The 19,579-nt window shown below is 50.8% G+C and overlaps 3 protein-coding genes across 3 annotated transcripts; 2 read left to right on the forward strand and 1 right to left on the reverse strand.

Moving 5' to 3' along the window:
* The first annotated feature begins 45 nt into the window (after nt 1-45).
* RAB8A (RAB8A, member RAS oncogene family) lies at nt 46-11,567 on the forward strand. Its single transcript, XM_035117035.3, has 8 exons — nt 46-181; nt 2,453-2,513; nt 2,909-2,969; nt 3,325-3,402; nt 6,433-6,522; nt 7,944-8,009; nt 8,874-8,924; nt 10,722-11,567. Exons 1-8 carry the CDS (start codon nt 58-60, stop codon nt 10,812-10,814), a joined length of 624 nt encoding a protein of 207 aa, XP_034972926.1. The 5' UTR covers nt 46-57; the 3' UTR covers nt 10,815-11,567.
* Nucleotides 11,568-13,213: 1,646 nt separating this feature from the next.
* Nucleotides 13,214-15,443, reverse strand: LOC118085931 (mitochondrial import inner membrane translocase subunit Tim13). The gene is made up of 3 exons (XM_035117041.3): nt 15,302-15,443; nt 14,450-14,518; nt 13,214-13,447 (listed from the first exon to the last, which is right to left on the reverse strand). The coding sequence occupies exons 1-3, from the start codon at nt 15,410-15,412 to the stop codon at nt 13,349-13,351; spliced, it is 279 nt and encodes a 92-aa protein (XP_034972932.1). The 5' UTR covers nt 15,413-15,443; the 3' UTR covers nt 13,214-13,348.
* Nucleotides 14,407-18,604, forward strand: LOC148685534 (protein FAM32A-like). The gene is made up of 3 exons (XM_088673111.1): nt 14,407-15,866; nt 17,572-17,716; nt 18,461-18,604. Exons 1-3 carry the CDS (start codon nt 15,787-15,789, stop codon nt 18,548-18,550), a joined length of 315 nt encoding a protein of 104 aa, XP_088529237.1. The 5' UTR covers nt 14,407-15,786; the 3' UTR covers nt 18,551-18,604.
* Nucleotides 18,605-19,579: the final 975 nt, after the last annotated feature.

Below are 19,579 nucleotides of genomic sequence, written 5' to 3' on the forward strand. Positions count from 1 at the left end.
CGGGCAGCCCCGCCGGCCTATCGCGAGCCTCGGCCGCCGCTTCCCGGCCTGAGGAACATGGCGAAGACCTACGACTACCTCTTCAAGCTGCTGCTGATCGGCGACTCCGGGGTGGGGAAGACGTGCGCGCTCTTCCGCTTCAGCGAGGACGCCTTCAACGCCACCTTCATCTCCACCATCGGTGCGCCGGCCGGCTGCCCCCCCTCTCCTCTCCGTCGCCATGGCAACCGCGGAGCGCCCCCTCCCCCTGCAGGCTTACCTCGCGGGGTTGTTGTGAGGACCCGGAAGGGAACCGCCCCGCCAGGGTTTATTTCGGGGGGGAGCCTCCAGCTGACACCCCCCAAAAAATAATAATGCAGCTGACACCCCCCAAATAATAATAATAATGCAGCTGACACCCCCCCAATAATAATAATAATAATAATCCGTCCAAATCAATTTAAAATAAAACCTGAGGTTCTTCCTCCTCCCCCCCCAACCTAACAAAAATCCGGGGGGGGAGGAGCAAAAGTTGAGTGTTTTTATTTATTTATTTGGTTTAAAGGGGGAGGGCAGCTGGACTTCTCTCTCCCCTGGCTATGCCCGTGCTTTGTCCGCCCCCCATGAAATATCTGAGTTGTCCAGCACGCCCCCCTCCCAAGTTGACGGGCATGGCCATTCACAGAAAGCCTGCACTCACCTCCCCCCCCCCAGACATAAATGCATGCCATTGCATGAGTCAACCCCCCCCCCTTGACACCTCGAAAATCCTGGAATGGGGAGCGGAAGTTAAGTGTTTATTATTTATTTATTTGGTTTAGGGGGGGCAGCTGGACTTTCCCCCCTCCCCGACAACGCCCGTGCTTTGCCCCCCCCCCCCCGACCCCAAAATAAAAGAAAAATTAAGTATTTGAGTTGTCCATGGCGCCCCCCTCCTAAGTGGATGATGGGCATGGCCATTCACAGAAAGCCTCCACACACCACACTCCTCCTCCCCCAGACATAAATCCATGCCATCGCATGAGTCCATTTGACACCCCGAAAATCCTGGGGTGGGGAGCAGAGTTAAAGTTTTTTTTTATTTATTTGGTTTAAGGGAGGGCAGCTAGACTCCCCCCACCCCAACTACACCTGTGCTTCCCCCCTAAAAATAATAATATTTGAGGGGTCCAGGGGACCCCCCCCTCCCAAGTTGATGGACATTGCCATTCAAGTGGGGTGACTCACACGATTGCATGGATTTATGTATTGGGGGAGGTGCAGGCTTTATGTTAGGGCAGAGCTTTTTCCTCCCCAGGGGCTGGGAGGGCGTTAGTTTCATGTCCGGTTTGCTATTATTATTATTATTATTATTATTATTATTATTATTATTTGAATTTGGGAGGCCTCTGGGCGGTTCGCAGAATCAAAACATAAAACTGCAAAATATGTAATCAAAGCAAAGTTCTGCTAGGATAGTTGGGTCGCTGCGCCACAAAAAGGCGCATGTCTGAGAGCTCCGGGTATAGGGCGGTATATGAATTCAAGAAATAAATGAAATGAATAAAACAAATAAAAGTGTGTCGCCAACCGGAAAAGTCCAGGAAGCTCTGGGTTAGGGGGATGAATCGCAAATCAAACAAATTTGTTTGCAAAAACGCGTCAACGCATATTATTTAAGATCTCACGTATTAGAAGGCGTTGAAATGTCGCACGTTATTGCTGAGGAATTTTTGCACACTGCATACAGAGTTGTTTAATTCGTGATTTGTGTTGGGGGAGGGGCATGGGCAGAACCTCGGTTAAGTATTCTTATTGATTTACAGTCGTACATTAGTTTTCAAACATCTTAGTTCCCAAACGTTTTGGCTCTTGAACGTCACAAACGCGGAAGTGACTGTTCCAGTTTGCAAACTATTTTTGGAAGCGAAACGTCCGACGGGGCTTCCGATTGGCCGCAGGAGTTTCCTGCAGCCAATCGGAAGCCGCGCTTTGGTTTTCGAACGTTTTGGAAGTCGAACGGACTTCCGTAACGGATTCCATTTGATTTCCAATGTACGACTGTGCTTGGTTTAGGGAGGGCAGCTGCCCCCCTCCCTTGGCTACGCCCATGTGCGATGGATTGGGTGGGGCGGGGCTTAACTGCTTTCCCTCTTCCCCCAATATTTATTTCAAGTTGGCGCCCCTGGTTGTGAGGATGGCACTGCCGCCAGGGTTAGGGTGTGTTATGGCAGGAACCAGGCAGAGGACTGAAAGTGTGGGACAGAGCTAACAGCCAAGCACAGCAACAGCCTCTGCGGCTGAGATGCAAAGTGCGGGGGGGACGGGACAACTGGGAAACCCCACCTTGGCTTCCCCACCTCCGACGGGAGGAAAATAAATGGAATTCCAGGGGGCAGCAAAAAAGGAGACGGAGAGCTTCATATTAATAATGATCATAATTGTCAGCTGTCAAGTGCCACCTGTTAACTGGCTGGTGGTCTTCTTGGTGCAGGAATCGATTTCAAGATCAGGACGATAGAACTCGATGGCAAGAAGATCAAGCTGCAGATCTGGTAAGGGGGACTCTGGGTTGCGCTTTCGCTAGGTAGCTTCCCTGTCCTCTCTTTTCTCCTGGCAGCCCAGAGAATTATCCTTTGTTGAGAAGGGGGGGTGCGGAGTCCCTGAGACTCCTAGGAAGACGGGGCAGTGCCCCGACACGGGTGGCAAGCCTACAGACAATCCCTGACAAGGCCACTTGCGATGGCAGCTGCTGCATCGGTGAGAGCACAGAACATCCCAAAATGGCACAGCAGCAGCAGCAGCACCCAGACCTCCTGGGCCTCATCCTGCTGCAGCAGGGCTTCTGCCCCGCGTTAAGAGCTTCTCGGCCAGCGTAACTTGAGGGCAAGATGACGGGGCCCCTGCCTGGCTGCTTGTCGTCATTACTCTTCCTGTGCCTTTCCTCCAGGGACACCGCTGGGCAGGAACGCTTCCGGACGATCACGACGGCTTACTACAGAGGAGCCATGGTGGGTGCAGGTCTGACGTGGGTCACTGCTGACCTCCTCTTTTGCCGCTGCCCCTCCATCAATTCTCCCTCCCCCCGCTCTCAAGATGCTGGTGGTGAGTTCCACCTTCGGGTTGAGGACTGAAAACTTCGACTCTAAGCGCACCCTCGTTCTTACCCCATCCCTCTGCATACCCTCATGCGCTGTGCTACTCTTTGCCCCCTAGAGCCGGCTCGGTGCCGAGCCCCTCTTGCTTTCTGTGTCATGTTGGGAACGCCTGGGTTCAAGCTTCTCCCACCTCCAGCCCACAAATCCCTCCGGAATCGAAAAAAAATCAGCTTTTGATTGGTTGCCTCTCCCCGTTTCTGCTCTTTAGGGCATTATGCTGGTGTACGACATCACCAACGAGAAGTCGTTTGAAAACATTCGGAACTGGGTCAGAAACATCGAAGAGGTATGTTCTCCGCTGCTCTATCTCCATAGTCGGAGGCTGTCTGTTTCTGAATACTAGCTGCAGAAGCTGCCGGAGAGGAGATTTGCTTTTGTGGAAGTCGTGGTGTATATCCGTGGACACAAAAGCTGGGTGGAAACAATGTCAGTCAAACCCAGAGGTAGAAAGAGGCCTCTCTCTGCTATTATTATTATTATTATAATTATTATTATTATTATTATTTGAATTTATATAACGTCCTATACCCGGAGGTCTCAGGGTAGTTCACAAAAAAGATCACAATACAGTGGTGCCTCGCTTTACGAATGCCTCGCACAATGAAAAACTCGCTAGACGAAAGAGTTTTGCGTTGCGCGAGGCATTCGTAAGACGACAAAATTTTCTATGACCACCGCTTCGTCTTACGAAGCGCGGCCATAGAAAGCGGCAAAGGAAGATCAGCTGTCAGCGCGGGAAGCTGACAGCTAATCTCCCTTTGCCAGGGAGGGGGACGGAGCCGAAACGCGGCGGTGCGGTGGCTGCCCCTGCCTGTCTTCCCCTTGGCTCGGGGAAGACAGGCGGGGGCAAGCATCGCCTGCTGCGATTTGGCTCCGTCCCCCGCCGCCGCCTCTCGCCTGCCTCCCCCGACACAGAACGCAACTTCCGGAGGTTTCCGAAGTTGCGCTCTGTGCCTGGGGTGTGAGGCGGGGGCGGGGGAAGACCTTCTCCCCCCGCCGCCTCCCGCCTGCCTCCCCCGACACAGAACGCAACTTCAGAGACCTCCGAAGTTGCACTCCGTGCCTGGGGCGGAGGCAGGGGGAGACCCGCACCCTGACACGGAACGCAACTTCGGAGGTTTCGCAACTTCGGAGGCAGGCGAGAGGTGGCGGCAGGAGGAGGTCTTCCCCCGCCTCTCGCCCCGCACCCCAGACACGGAGCGCAACTTCGGAAACCTCCGAAGTTGTGTTCCGTGTCGGGAGAGGCAGGCGAGAGACGGCGGCGGGAGAAGGTCTTTCTTCCCCCCGCCGTCGCCTCTCGCCGCGCACAGCCAGCACGGAGTGCAACTTTGGAGACCTCCGAATTTGCGCTCCGTGTTGGAGGCAGGCAAGGCGGTGTCTGGGAGAAGAGAGCTTCTCCCCCCGCCGCCTTGCACACAGCCGGCATCGGACGGGGCTTCGGAGACCTTCTCCGAAGCCCCGTTGCATGCCGCTGCCAGTCCCCCAGAGCCTAGAGGAACGCATTGATTAAGTTTCAATGCATTCCTATGGGAAACTGGGACTCCGTAGACGAAAAATTCGGTACACGAATTGACCCGTGGAATGAATTAATTTCGTCTAGCGAGGCACCACTGTATATAAAATCAAAATAAAAGCAATAACCCAATAATACACCACCACCCCAAAAGAGCCACATTTTAAAAGGTTATAGAATGTCAACCAGATCCCCCAAAGGCCTGGTTAAAAAGTAACATTTTTGCCTAGGACGTAAAGGTGTATAATGAAGGCACCAGGCAATCTTCCCTGGGGAGTAGCCACTGCAGAGAAGGCCCCGTTCTCATGTTGTCACCCTCCGGACCTCTCAAGGAGGAACACGAAGGAGGGTCTAAGAAGATGATCTCAGGGTCTGTGTAGGTTCATATGGAAAGAGGCGGTCCTGTCGGTACTGCAGTCCTACTAGACCCTTGGAGGTTTTCCTGCGCAGGCAACACCGCCGGGGCCTAGAGGAACAGACTACAAACAGTTCGTAGATCATAGATCAATCGTAGAATTGGGAGGGACCCCCTTGCATTCCGGAATTAATTTCCTTAAACACGCGCTTAAACTTTACTTTCTCCATGTTATCTGACTTACTACAAGTTTTATTTTATAAAATTATCCTATTTACGCACTGAAGCTCAATCAAAACCTGCCAACAGATTGATCTTTTGACAATGTTCTTTTACGTAAAGGTAAAAGGACCCCTGAACATTAGGTCCAGTCGTGACCGATTCTGGGGTTGCGGCACTCATCTCGCGTTATTGGCCGAGGGAGCCGGCGTACAGCTTCCAGGTCATGTGGCCAGCATGACAAAGCTGCTTCTGGCGAACCAGAGCAGCACACGGAAGCACCGTTTATCTACTTGCACTTTGATGTGCTTTCAAACTGCTAGGTTAGCAGGAGCTGGGACCGAGCAACAGCTCACCCCATCGCGGGGATTCGAACCGTTGACCTTCTGATCGGCAAGCCCTAGACTCTGTGGTTTAACCCACAGCGGCACCCGCGTCCCTCTTTTACATAGACTCTGTATATATCCCATTCTCTGATAAATTCTCCATCTGTAACGTCTCTTAGCTTTGTTGATAATCTTGCCAGTTCGGCGTACTCTCTTATTTTATTTTGCCAGTCTGGTTTAGATGGGATATCCTCTCCCTTCCAGCCTTTTGCGACTAGAATTCTGGCAGCGACTGTAACATACATAAAGATTCTCCTGGACTTTTTGGGGATTTCATTACCTGTCATTCCTAGCAGGGGGGATTCAGGTTTTGGGGGGAAGGAGCATTTGAAATGGGCTGCTTCTGTTCTCGGACGCTCAGAGGAGGCTCTCCTCCCCCCCCCCCCAAGGACTTGTGCTTCTCAGAGGTGCGGTTTCTTGCAGGATGCCCTGTGGGATAGGACTGTTGCCCTCTAGAAGGTAACGAATGGTGAGCCAGCCCTTCTGCTCGCTCGTCCCAGCTGGCAAACCCCTCCCCAAAATGCACCTTGTGGCGACGCTTGCCATGGTCCCTCCTCTGCTGTCGCCGAGTTCTGCAACTAACACGGAACGCTTCTGCTTTGTTCCGAATGAGCGGCATGGCATTGGTTTTTGGTTTTTTTGGAAGTGTTTGAAGTGCAGTGAAATTTCCGGAACTGGCAGGGGAGTTTCATCTGCTAGGAAGGGGCCTCTGAAAGGCCTTTCCCCTCCCGACAGAGCGGGAGGAGAAGCGCCATGTTGGCATCTCAGCCACCAGCTCTGCGTGCCGACCAGGCCGGGTCCCTTTTTCTCACCTCTGCGCTCTCCCCCCCCCCCCCCCCGCAGCATGCATCTCCAGATGTGGAAAAAATGATTCTTGGGAACAAGTGCGACATGAACCACAAGCGCCAGGTCTCCCGAGAGCAAGGAGAGAAGGTGAGGGCGGTTTCTGACATCCAGAGATTAGCCGGTCGTGTGTCACGGGACAGGCGGGTGGGATATCGAGGGAGCTGACACCTAGAAAAGTTGGCTGCAGATCAGAGAGAGACAAGGCAATGCCTTGAGGAATCAGAACAGGAATAATAATAATTATTATTTTTATTATTTTTATTTATACCCTGCCCATCTGGCTGGGTTTCCCCAGCCACTCTGGGCGGCTCCCCATGGAATATTAAAAACACGATAAAACATCAAACATAAGAAACTTCCCTAAACAGGGCTGCCTTCAGATGTCTTCTAAAAGTCAGATAGTTGTTTTCCTCTTTGACATCTGATGGGAGGGCGTTCCACAGGGCGGGCGCCACCACCGAGAAGGCCCTCTGCCTGGTTCCCTCTAACCTCGCTTCTCTCAAGGAGGGAACCGCCAAAAGCCCCTCTGCGCTAGACCTCAGTGTCCGGGATGGACGATGGGGATGGAGACGCTCCTTCAGGTCTACTGGGCGGAGGCCGTTGAGGGCTTTCAAGGTCAGCACCCAACCCTTTGAATTGTGCTCGGAAACATCCTGGGAGCCAATGTAGGTCTTTCAGGACCGGTGTTATGTGGTTATATCACCATATGGGTTCTATATAGATGTCAAGGGAGCTGACACATATCACAGTTGTCCGCAGATCAGAGAGAGACAAGGTAACACCATCTAAATATTTCTTAAGAGGCCAGACAGGGTAGGAAATTGAAATAGCTTAAAATCTCAAAGTTTATGCTGTTAATTGAACAAAGTTGATTTGCAACAGTTTTTTTTATTACATACTGTATTGCAAAATGAAATTAAAACTTAAAACAAAACAGGTACACTATCCACGGGGGCTCTGTGCTGAAGCTGCTAAATCTCTCTTTGCTCGTGCCTCCCTGAAACTTCAAAGGCCATCAGCCTCCTGTCCTCAGAATCCCCGTTGCTGCTCACTACTTGGTTTAAAATTATATTATGAAGCCTCTTATATAAAAAGATGTCATATAGAGGAGGGAGAAAGGTTGTTTTCTGCTGCTCCAGAGAAGCTGACACGGGGCAATGGATTCAAACTACAAGAAAGAAGATTCCACCTAAACATTAGGAAGAACTTCCTGACAGTAAGAGCTGTTCGGCAGTGGGATTTGCTGCCAAGGAGTGTGGTGGAGTCTCCTTCTTTGGAGGTCTTTAAGCAGAGGCTTGACAGGCATATGTCAAGAATGCTTTGATGGTGTTTCCTGCTTGGCAGGGGGTTGGACTGGATGGCCCTAGTGGTCTCTTCCAACTCTACGATTCTATGATTCTATGTATGTGGGATTCAGGAATGGGGAAAAAATAGAACTGTGTTTCTCAAGGCACATGCTGGTGCCTGTGTAACTGACCCGAGACCTCTCCTCCTTTTTCCTCATTCAGCTGGCCAGCAGCTTCGGCATCAAGTTCATGGAAACCAGCGCCAAGGCAAACATCAACATAGAGAACGTGAGTGCTGGCCCTCCCTGAGCGACCCCTCTTTCCCGGAAGCCTTTTCATCCAGTCCAAAGGGCAGAAGTCCAAAGGAGGCCGATTCCGGCAGCATCTCTTAAGCCGAAGCCCTTCTTCCAACCCTGATCAGCGCTGCAGCAAATCTGCAAAACGGGGGACCCGCTGCAAAAACAGCTGTCGCGCCCGAGCACATGCCTCCCTCTCCCGGCCCACAATTCTAATTTGCAGGGGTTTGGCGTGCTGCTGCTGCTGCTCTCGCAGGTGACAGGGGACATCGTGCAGCAATCAGTGGTGTGTTTTGACGGGTCACAGGGGCCATTTCAGGGAACACACACCAAAGATCCAATTGCCCCCTCCGCATAACCTCCCTCGAGTCTTTGGCTTTGCATTTTGGCATGAGCGCAGGAGAGCAGCGCGAGCTACGGCTCTCCAGAGGCAGGCCTCATCCGATCACTTACACACACACACACACGTGTGTGTGTGTATGTATGTATATACAGTGGTGCCTCGCTTAACGAATGCCCTGCTTAACGAAATTTCCGCTTAACGAAAGGTTTTTTTCTAGCGGAGGTTGCCTCGCTAGACGAATGCGTTTTACAAAAAATTCATCTAGCGAATCGCGGTTTCCCATAGGAATGCATTGAAATTCAATTAATGCGTTCCTATGGGCAAAATTTTTTTAAAAAAAAATTCAATGCATTCCTATGGGATTCGATGGACGAATTTTTCGTTATAAGAAAAGACCTGTGGAACGAATTAAATTCGTCTAGCGAGGCACCACTGTGTGTGTGTGTGTGTGTGTGTATATATATATATATATATATGTATATATATATTCTGTTTCTCCATTTTAAATTTCAGGCGTTTTTCACTCTCGCCAGAGACATCAAGGCAAAAATGGACAAGAAACTGGTGAGTCGCCTTGGCTGGAACAGAGATTTATTTGTTGCATTGATACCTCTCCAAGGAGCTCAAGGCTCCCCCTCCTCATTTAATCTGCACAACAACTTTCCGATGCAGGTTAGGTGGAGGGGGAGTGACTACTGGCCCAAGCATGCCTCAGGGCCGAGTGGGAGATTTGAATGCTGGTCTCCCAGGTCCTAGTACGGCACTCTTAACCGCTACTTACCCTACCATGCTTTATAGATTCCTGGGAGTACACCTAGCTAAGATCTATGATTCAGGTAGCTGAATCATCGCAACTCTATGCTTCAGCACAATTTGGCATTTGCAGAAAGACATTCCTGGGGGAAAGCCTTAAAGGGGGGGGGGAATGGTAGTAAGAGATTTCTTCCCAGTGTATCGTGTTGGATAACTAACAGCTTTCCGTATACACTGTGTTACCTTGGTTCTCAAACTTAATCTGTTCCGGGAGTCCGTTCCAAAACCAAGGCGCGCTTTCCCATAAAGTGATGCAATATGAATTAATCCATTCTAAACTTTTAAAAACAACCCCTAAAACAGCACTTGAACATGAATTTTCATATCTAACGAGACCATTGATCCGTAAAATGAAAGCAATAATCAATGTTCTGCAGTCACACAATCAATCAAGCAAGCAATCAGTAGCTGACCTGGATTCCACACAGCCACAAAAAACGCAAAATAGCAAAAACAGACCTCGGCGTAACTCTCAAAACAGAAATGTGGCACTCAAATCGGAAGAGTAACACTCAAGATCGTGAAGCTGAGGCTCCAATACTTTGGCCACCTCATGAGAAGAGAAGACTCCCTGGGAAAGACCCTGATGTTGGGAAAGATGGAGGGCACTAGGAGAAGGGGACGACAGAGGACGAGATGGTTGGACAGTGTTCTCGAAGCTACGAACATGAGTTTGACCAAACTGCGGGAGGCAGTGCAAGATAGGAGTGCCTGGTGTGCTATGGTCCATGGGGTCACGAAGAGTCGGACACGACTAAACGACTAAACAACAACAACAACACTCAAAACGGAGCACATTCGGCTTCTGAAAAAAGTTTGCAAGCCGGAACACTTCCTTCCGGGTTTGCAGTTTTTGGGTTCCGAGTTGTTTTGAGTACCACGGCATTTGAGAACCAAAGTACCACTGTGGGAGTGGGGGGGGGGTGTAACACCCAAACCCTCAAATACATGAAACAGTATTAACTTGTTCAGTGTTGTATAAGAAGCTGGTTGGGTTGAGGAGGACAGGTGGCAATGGATCAGAGTTTTATAATTCACTATTGTATACAGTTAACAGCAGAAGGGTTGCAAGGAGGCTTGTGACGATAATGGTTAATGCCTTTTTGTATTTATGTAAAAAAATGGAGATAGGTTGAATGAGCGACAAGTAAGAAGGAAAACGTATAAATGCTAAGATGTGAAAAACGAATTGTGAAAACCATGAGGCGGGAGGAAGGGAAGTCCCTAAGCTCTTATGAGCAAAAAGTAAAATGGAAGATAAGGCTGTATTGAAATGATTAAAATGGAAGCGTAATAAAAATATTATTTTTAAAAAGTTCTATAATGCGGCAGGAGGGGAGGGGGCGAAATGAGCTTTGAGGCCGCAGCCTTTGGAGTTGCTAGGAGTGCAGAGCGGAGCGCCCTGGTCTGCTGGGTGCGGTTGCCCTGCTCCCTCCCCAGGCCAGAGTTTGACCTGCAGCTCCAGCAGAGTTTGCAGCGGGGGTGGGGGTACAAGTCGTAACCCAAGCCCACCTGAATAACCCTCCTGTGGTCCTTTTACATTCACAGGAAGGCAACAGTCCTCAAGGCAGCAGCCAGGGAGTGAAGATCACCCCCGAGCTACAGAAGAAAACCAGTTTTTTCCGATGCGCCCTCCTCTGAGGGGGAGCAGCCTTACCGCGAGCCTCTGCTCAAGCTCCCTGGGCTGTGCCTCCCTGTGTGCTTGCAGGAGGCTCCTCCTTCCGTTTCCCCTGCCTGGCTCCGACCCCACCAACGCAACCCGCCATGCTGCATTTGCTGGAACGGAACGGAGGAAGGGGCTTCTTTTCACGATGGACTCTTACGCGCTGGAGAAAACACCGCTTTCCCCTCCCGTCACACCTGCCAGACGGAAAACGCGGTGGCGTTTGTGCGGGGAGGGGGTTGCTTTGGGGAGGAAAGATGTGGATCAAGAAATCAGACACGGGGAAGTTTCCTAATGGGTTTCTCTCTCTTTCTCTCTTTCTGTCTCTCGGGTGTGTTTTGGATAACTATATCAAGTCTAGTAGAAAAAAAAGTACGCGGTCAGAATAACTCTCAATGATTTCCTGCTGAATCCCCAAATCTACGAATGGTCAGGGGTGCCACTGGAGCCCCCTAAGACATTTCTATCAGGCTGAATCACACAGCCAGCTTAAAAGCACTGATTTTTGTTTTATTTTTGGTAGCAGATTCCGCCCCCCCACCTTTCCTCGCGTCACTTTGTGGGGGCCACAAAGCTCACCGATCCCTTTCACAAACACACACAGAAAAAAAAAGGCATCTGAAATCTGCTCCTGGTGTGCTCTTGGCGATGATTCTAGACACTCCTGTGATAGAAGTTGCACAATGCCTCGATACACAAATGAATAAATCTATTTTTTTAGAGAAAACAAAGCTTGTGTGAGATGGTGCTTGAGTTCGTGACTGATCTGAATGAGGAGAGCACTTGGGAACATCTGGCAAACCTCTGGTTGCCTTCAATGGGGCCACAGTTGCTGTCTAGGAAGGTCTCCTGGGAAGATGGATTCCCCTGTCCAACATTCCCCAACATCTACCATTATTATTATTATTATTATTATTATTATTATTATTATTATTAATGGCATGCCCATCTGGCTGCGTTTCCCCAGCCACTCTGAGCGGCTTCCAACAGAATATTAAAAACACCAAACATTAAAAACTTCCCTAAACAGGGCTGCCTTCAGGTGTCTTCTAAAAGTCAGAGAGGAGTTTATTTCCTTGACATCTGATGGGAGGGCACCACCACCGAGAAGACCCTTTGCCTGGTTCCCTCTAACCTCACTTCTCGCAGGGAGGGGAATGCCAGAAGACCGTCTGAGCTGGACCCCGGTGTCCGGGGTGGACGGTGGGGGTGGAGACGCTCCTTCAGGTCTACTGGGCCGAGGCCGTTTAGGGCTTTAAAGGTCAGCACCAACAATTTGAATTGTGCTCACAAACCTAGTCCCCTGGGCCAGATTTAGAAACTACTTTTCAACACACTGCTTTCCTAGTCGCAGGCACCCCCAGTTAATTGGAAAACACCACCCAGGGCTCAGGCTGGCTCCCCCTGCCTTTATCCCACTAGCTAGGCCCCTGTCTGCCCTCAGGAGTGACCATTGATCTGATTATTCAGCAGAAGCACACAAAAAACTAAGGTGGGGAGGGGAGAGGTAAGGAGAATCCTTATACTGAGTTAGACCACTGGCAGAGGGTCTCGGGAATTTCAGAGAGGGAATTTCCTCAGTACTACCTAGAGTTGCCATTTGAGATTGAACCTGGGACCAGTAACAAGTATAGTGTCCCGATCACAAATATAGGATAGGGGACACTGGCTTCCTACCAGGACATGTGAAAAGGATCTGGGGGTCTTGGTGGGCCACAATCTGAATGTGAGCCAACTGTGTGTTGCAGCAGCAGCGGAAAAAGTGAATGCTATTCTAGGCTGCATCAACAGACGTTTAGTGTCCAGATCAAAGGAAGTTATAGTCCCTCTCTATTCTGCCATGATCAGACCACACCTGGGATACTGTGCCCAGTTCTGGGCACCGCAATTTAAGAAGAATATTGACAAGGTGGAAGGTGGGCCAAGGAGGGCGACCGAGATGATCAAAGGGTCTGATGAGGAACGGTTGAAGGAGCTGGGTCTGTTTAGCCTGGGAAAGAGGAGAGGCTGAGAGGAGATACGAGAGCCATCTTCCAATATCTCAAGGGCTGTGACATGGAAGAGGGAATGAGCTTGTTTTCTCCTGTTCTGGAAGGTAGGACTTGAACCCATGGCTTCAAGTTACAAGAAAGGAGATTCCGACTAAAAATTTTCTGACCGGAGGAGCTGTACGACCACGGAACGGAAGGTGGTGGACTCTCCCTCCTTGGAGGTTTCTAAGCAGAGGTCAGGTGGCCATCCGTCACGGATACTTTAGCCGAGATTCCTGCATCGCATGGGGTTGGACTGGATGACCCCTGGGGGTCCCTTCCAACACTACAATTCTGCCGAGCGCCTAGACAATGCAAGGCAAAACAACGAAGGCAGGAGGCGGTGCCACAGGTTTGTCATTTTATTTGCTGCCACCTGGACCAAAATCCTGCCCATTCTAAATTAAACCACCTTGCTGGATGCCCAGCATCCCTCGACCCAAGTCCACGATGGGGCAACTCAGTAACCCCACTGCCACCGATCACATGTTGGCTCTCTCCCTCTGCAGCCGGGAGTTGTAGGCCCTCGAGACGGTGTTCCAGGCATCCATGTACCGGTCCATACACATCGCAACGCATTTCTGAGAAGGGAGAAGAACAGGAAAGGAGAGTCAGGAAAGAGGAACAGGCTGTAAGTCTCCATCAACAGATAGATCTGGGTGTCATCAGCTGAGTAAAGGGGGTGCAATTGGGTTGTTGTTTTTAATTATGTATTTTGTTGTTTGAGATGTTGATTTTATTCTGTGAACCGCCCTGAGACCCCTGGGTATAGGGCGGTATATGAAAGAAAGAAAGAAAGAAAGAAAGAAAGAAAGAAAGAAAGAAAGAAAGAAAGAAAGGGGAGGGGAGGGGAGGGGAGAAGGGAAGGGAGAAAAAGAAAGAAAGGGAAGACAGAGAGAGAAGGAAGGGAGGGAGAAGGAAGGGAGGAGGGAAGGAAGGGGGAGGGGGGGAGGGAGGGAGGGAGGGAGGGAGGGAGGGAGGGAGGGAGGGAGGGAAGGAAGGAAGGAAGGAAGGAAGGAAGGAAGGAAGGGGGGAGGAGGGAAGGAAGGAAGGAAGGAAGGAAGGAAGGAAGGAAGGAAGGAAGGAAGGAAGGAAGGAAGGAAGGAAGGAAGGGAGGGAGGGAGGGAGGGAGGGAGGGAGGGGAGGGAAGGAAGGAAGGGAGGGAGGGAGGGAGGGAGGGAGGGAGGGAGGGAGGGAGGGAGGGAGGGAGGGAGGGAGGAAGGAAGGAAGGAAGGAAGGAAGGAAGGAAGGAAGGAAGGAAGGAAGGGGGGAGGAGGGAGGGAGGGAGGGAGGGGAGGGGAGGGAAGGAAGGAAGGAAGGAAGGAAGGGAGGGAGGAAGGAAGGGAGGGAGGGAGGGAGGGAGGAAGGGAGGGAGGGAGGGAGGGAGGAAGGAAGGGGGGAGGAGGGAGGGAGGGAGGGAGGGAGGGAGGGAAGGAAGGAAGGAAGGAAGGAAGGAAGGAAGGAAGGAAGGAAGGAAGGAAGGAAGGAAGGAAGGAAAAGGAAGGAAGGGAAGGAGGGAGGGAGGAGAAGGAGGGAGGGAGGGAAGGAAGGGCAGAGGGAGGAATATAGGCAGCTAGCCTCACCTGCTCGGAGTTGTCAAGAGAGCTCCCGGGTTTCCCAATGCACTTCCGGAAACATTTGTCCGTCATCCTCTGCAAAGGACGGGGAAAGGAAAAGTTTGAATGTAAGAACAGAGACAGGGTTAACAGTGATGGACATTGAGGTCTTAAATTTCGGGGGCGCCCCGTGCGCCGCCAAAACCTGCTCCTCCCCACCTCTCGCCTTCCGTTGGGTGTCCTAGTCGGGGCGCCTGCTGCAGACCCCCCCCCCTGAAATCCGGCGCTCCCCTGCATTGACGTTTGAAGGTCAAGGAGGGTCCCACTCTATTACTCCAGAAAGGAAAGAAGGCCAGCAGGCTGCGAGGTCGGTCTAGTCTTCCGGGGGGGGGGCAAGCTTGAATTAAATATTGGAGGTGGGAAGAAGCCCTGCCTTGCGCAGTCAATCTTGGTTTTCTTGTAAGCCAAGAAAAGCTTTAATAGAAAATCATTTTTTAAAAAGAATTGGAAGTACTCCATTGTTTGTTTGTATTTTAATATTTTGCTGGAAGCTGCCCAGATGGGCTGGGTATTAATAAATAAGAACAACTTTGATTTCCTTTTTTTAAAAAAAGCTCAAAAACTTTGGCTGGGCCACCCCAACAAAAATTTGAATGGCAATGCCCACCCTCTTTTTGGGAGGGGGATTTGAGACCCCTCAGCGCTCTTATTGGGGCCCCAGAACCCCTCAAATATTTCATGGGGTGGGGGATGCGAAAGGGACCCCCCCGGGCGTTGGTTCCTAGGCCCCGTTTCCTTCCTCCCTTCCTCCCTTCCCCCCTAAGGTAGACTGCTCCTGCCAGGGAGGCTCTCTTTCCCTCTCTTCCCAGCGCCGGTCACCTGCAGCAGCTCCTGCGCGTTGGCCACGGCGATCTGCACTTTGACCTGTTCCATCAGAGCCCCGGGATCCAGGCGACCCCCGGACGCGAAGTCCCCGTTGCCTGACGCCATGACCCGCTCGAGACCCACCGCGGGAAGGAAGAAAAAAACTGCGCATGTGCCGCGCGGCACAGAGGACTACAGCTCCCGGCGAGCACCGCGGCAGCCATGCATGCGCAGTGCGTCTGGAGAGAGACTCTCGGCGCGACAAAAGCGTACTGTATTAGAGTCTCTGCGGCGAGAGAAGCCCGGAAGCCGCTCTAGGGTGTCACTCTCACTTTCCCTCTCCAACGGAAGTCCATGCTCTCTCCAAGGACCGTTACTCATTTGCCCCGGAAGTTCATTCCCGCGGTACGCCACACAACCCATTTGCCCCGGAAGTTTATACCGACACCCGGAAGTGGAGGACGGAGCGGTAGGAAAGAAGGAGGCCGAAGCGAAGGAGGATGTCGTCGGAGTACGAGGCCGTCCAGCGGGGAGCTCTCCGCCTGAAGGGCGGCGTCGGGGTGTCCCCCGCAGGGAAGCGGTGAGGGGGAGAGCGAGACGCCCCGGGATTCTCCTAGAAGGAAGCTTCCGGTCGCGCGGGAGGGACTTCCTGCTGCTTTCCGACGAGCGGGCTATAAGGCACTTAGGACTTATAAAGCGCTTGTGCGCACGCGCGGGGAGGGATGGCGCCCGAGGAGCCTGCGGAACTCCCTGCCACAGGAGGAAAGGGGGGTGGCTGCCAGCCTAGATGGCTTTTAAACAGGCACCCCCAGGCTCGGCATTCCAGATGTTTTGGGACTACAACTCCCATCATCTCTAGCTAACAGGACCAGTGGTCAGGGATGATGGGAGTTGTAGTCCCAAAACACCTGGAGGGCCGAGCCTGGGGGTGCCTGCTTTAAAAGAAGATATAGCTGTTCGTGATTAATTGACATGCTTTATTAAAGTTAAGACAGGGGATATGCAGGACACGGAAAATGTTTTATTTTAAAAAAAATACCAGGGGATAATAATAATAATGATGATGATGATGATGATGCCCTGCCCAATACGTAATAATAATACCCTGCTGGGGAAGCCCAGCCACTCTCTGTGACTTCCAACAAAAGATTAAAAGTACATTAAAACTTCAGTCATTCAAAACTTCCCTAAACAGGGCTGCCTTCAGATATCTTTTAAAAGTCAGATAGTACCCTGTTTCCCTACAAGCCATATAAGCCACATACCCCGAAAATAAGACATAGTGATGCCTGAAAATAAGCGCAGCAGCAATGCCGGAAAATAAGCCATAATGTGTTGTTTTTTGAGGAAAAATAAATATAAGACGGTATCTTATTTTCGGAGAAACACGGTAGTTTATTTGTTTATTGACATCTGATGGGAGGGCGTTCCACAGGGCAGGCGCCACCACTGAGAAGGCCCTCTGCCTCGGGATATGCAGGAGACATGATTTTGAGGAGACATGGGCAGGAGGCGTATTTTATTTTAATTTTCATTTTTACCAGACCTCTTTATTGTAAAGGTTAAAAAGGACATGATTAATACACACTCACTAAACATGGTGAGACGTAAATGAAAGGGGGGGGGAGAGAAACCCGGGGAGATAACAGCCGAGACGTTTACGGAATTTGTACTATTGAAACGGAAAGAGGGGTCAGACCAATGTCACAAGAGGTGTTTTGGGGAGGTTGGATAGTTACAAGGGAATGATCCTGGGGTGGGGCGCACATTTTTTATTATTTATTAGTATTACGTCATCAAATACCGTATTTTTCTGTGTATAACATGCCCCCTATTTGGGGGGGCTCAAAATTAAGAAAATGGGGGGAGATTGCCCCCGTGTATAAGACTACTCCCCCTTTTTAACATTATTTTTAAATTTTTTTTTAAAAAAAACCTAGTCTTATAGACAGAAAAGTACGGTAAAAATAAATGTGTATGTGAGAGAGAAAAGGAAGTAGCTTGCAATTCGATCTGTGCATTTACGTATTAGATACAGTATCAAAAAGAGAGAGGCGACGTTGTAAGAAGTTGGAGAAGCGTTCCCCGGCACAATCTTTTCTTTTATGTCCTACAAATAAAATTACACAGAAAATTTGGGGGGGCATATCTGGGGGACACCACACCGACTGCCCCCCCCCTTGGGAAGGGTTTGGCAGGCCCAGTGCGCCTGTGCTCATACTAATCCTAATAAATAAAATTTTATATACCGCCCTTCAAACGCAGGTCTCTTTTTCTGTTTGCAGGAAGAAAAAGAAAGATAAGGAGAAAAGCAAGATCGTGGACCAGATAGTGAGCAGCAAGATGCAGGAGGAGGAAGAGGAGGAAAAGCGTGCCCTGGACAAGAGGACCCCAGCGCAGCTGGCCTACGAGAAGATGCAGGAGAAGCGGGTGGGTGTTTGCCGGAAGCAGGCGAGGGGGAGCAGTTTCTCTGCACCCCTCGGCTGCTTCACCCAGAAGCAGGTGTTATAAGAAACACCTTGTGGGGTAACGAAGAGCCCGTATAGAGCTCTCTTTCCCTTGTCGGGTAACCAAGAGCCCGTATAGAGTCCTTATGTTGGTTCCCTATCGGTAAGAGAAAATAACAGAGGCCAAGCGGAGAATATTGAGAAGCAAAGCAGCTAGTAAGCTTGATCTTTATTAAACTGTTGCAACAGGGGCCCCCGCTCACCCCATGCAGGAAGGGAGGAAAGGAACCCAGAACATTGGTGTACAAGCTCTTATATAGACTTTTGAAATTGCCTCCGCTGTAGCTCGAGACCACCCCCCAAAACTTCAGGCATACATCACAGAAAGAGGTGGTCCCCAGCAGAAATGGGAGTGTGTTGCTTCTCTCCTGTCTGCCAGGATATCTGATCATACCTTATCAATTCCCTTTTCTGGGTAGCCTGGCCATTCCTTGGAGATGGTCAATACTTAGTTCCTGAATCTCTTCTTGGGCATATTGAGAGTGTTCTCAGCTTAACAGATACTTGCATTTGAAAAGGGAGGTGTAAGCCCCTACAGTCCAAAGCCCATTGGAAAGTTTTGCAGAGAAATATTTGAGGTCTGTCAAAATGGCTTCAGGGGAGGTGGGCCGAGGAAGCCCTTGGAGGAACAAAAGTGACCACTCCTCTTTTTCCCTCTGCCCTGCAGCAAATAGAGAGGATCCTGAAGAAAGCATCCAAAACCCACAAGCAGAGAGTCGAGGTGAGTCGCTGCCCCACGGGAGAGATGCTACCTTGACATGCTTGCTCCGACAGCCAGTGGGGGGGGGGAGAGGTTCTGGGAAGGAGAAGGGGCAAGGCAAGAGGTGAGGGATCCTGTAGACAGAGAAGGTCTGTCTCCTTGTTAACACTTACTGCCTCGGGGTCCTTCAGCCGCAATGTGGAACCAGGGACCGTCTGCATGCTGAGCATGGCATCCCTGACCTCAGAGCCCTGTGGCCCCCTCCATGTACAGCTCGAAGAAGAAGAAGAATTTATTTGTATATCTGAAGACGTGTGCATGCACACGAAAGCTCATACCAATGAGAAACTTAGTTGGTCTCTAAGGTGCTACTGGAAGGGATTTTTAAAATAATTTATTACTTATACCTCCCCCATCTGGCCGGGCCTGCCCAGCCACTCTGGGCGGTTCCCAACAGAATATTAAAAACACGATTAAAAACTTCCCAATACAGGGCCGCCTTCACATGTCTTCTAAAAGTTAGATAGTTGTTTATTTCCTTGGCATCTGATGGGAGAGCGTTCCACAGGGCGGGCTGGTTCCCTGAAACCTCACTTCTCGCAGGGAGGGAACTGCCAGAAGGCCCTAAGGAGATGGACCCCCGTGTCCGGAATGGAGACGCTCCTTCAGGGATACTGGGACGAGGCTTGAAGAGAGAGGTGGGGGGGGTTGGGGTTTTCCGCCGGGTTGTCATCCACAAATGTCAGGAGAGAGAATTTCCCCGTCTCCTCCTTCGCCTCAAGGTGGCTGTGCGCCCTTCGTTACAGAGGAAAGTCCTTCTGTTTGGCAGGCTAGGGCCTTGAAGTTAGTGTCTAGCCAGCAGACTGGTAATTACTTGGCCAGTGTCTCCCCCTCTGCAATGTATTTTGTACAGAAGCGGTTTCTAACTTTGCACATTTTGTGAAAATCGGCATCCTCTTCCCCTCCCCCCACGAATCCCGTTCTTATAGCCAGATTTGGGCTGCAAGCGGTGCTCTGAATTGCTGTCAAATCTAACCAGTTTGCTTGCAGAGAAGGGCTCACCCGCCACACACAAGCCGGCATCAG

The sequence above is a fragment of the Zootoca vivipara genome, chromosome 6 (assembly GCF_965207765.1).
Source record: "Zootoca vivipara chromosome 6, rZooViv2.hap1.1, whole genome shotgun sequence".
NCBI lineage: Eukaryota > Metazoa > Chordata > Lepidosauria > Squamata > Lacertidae > Zootoca > Zootoca vivipara.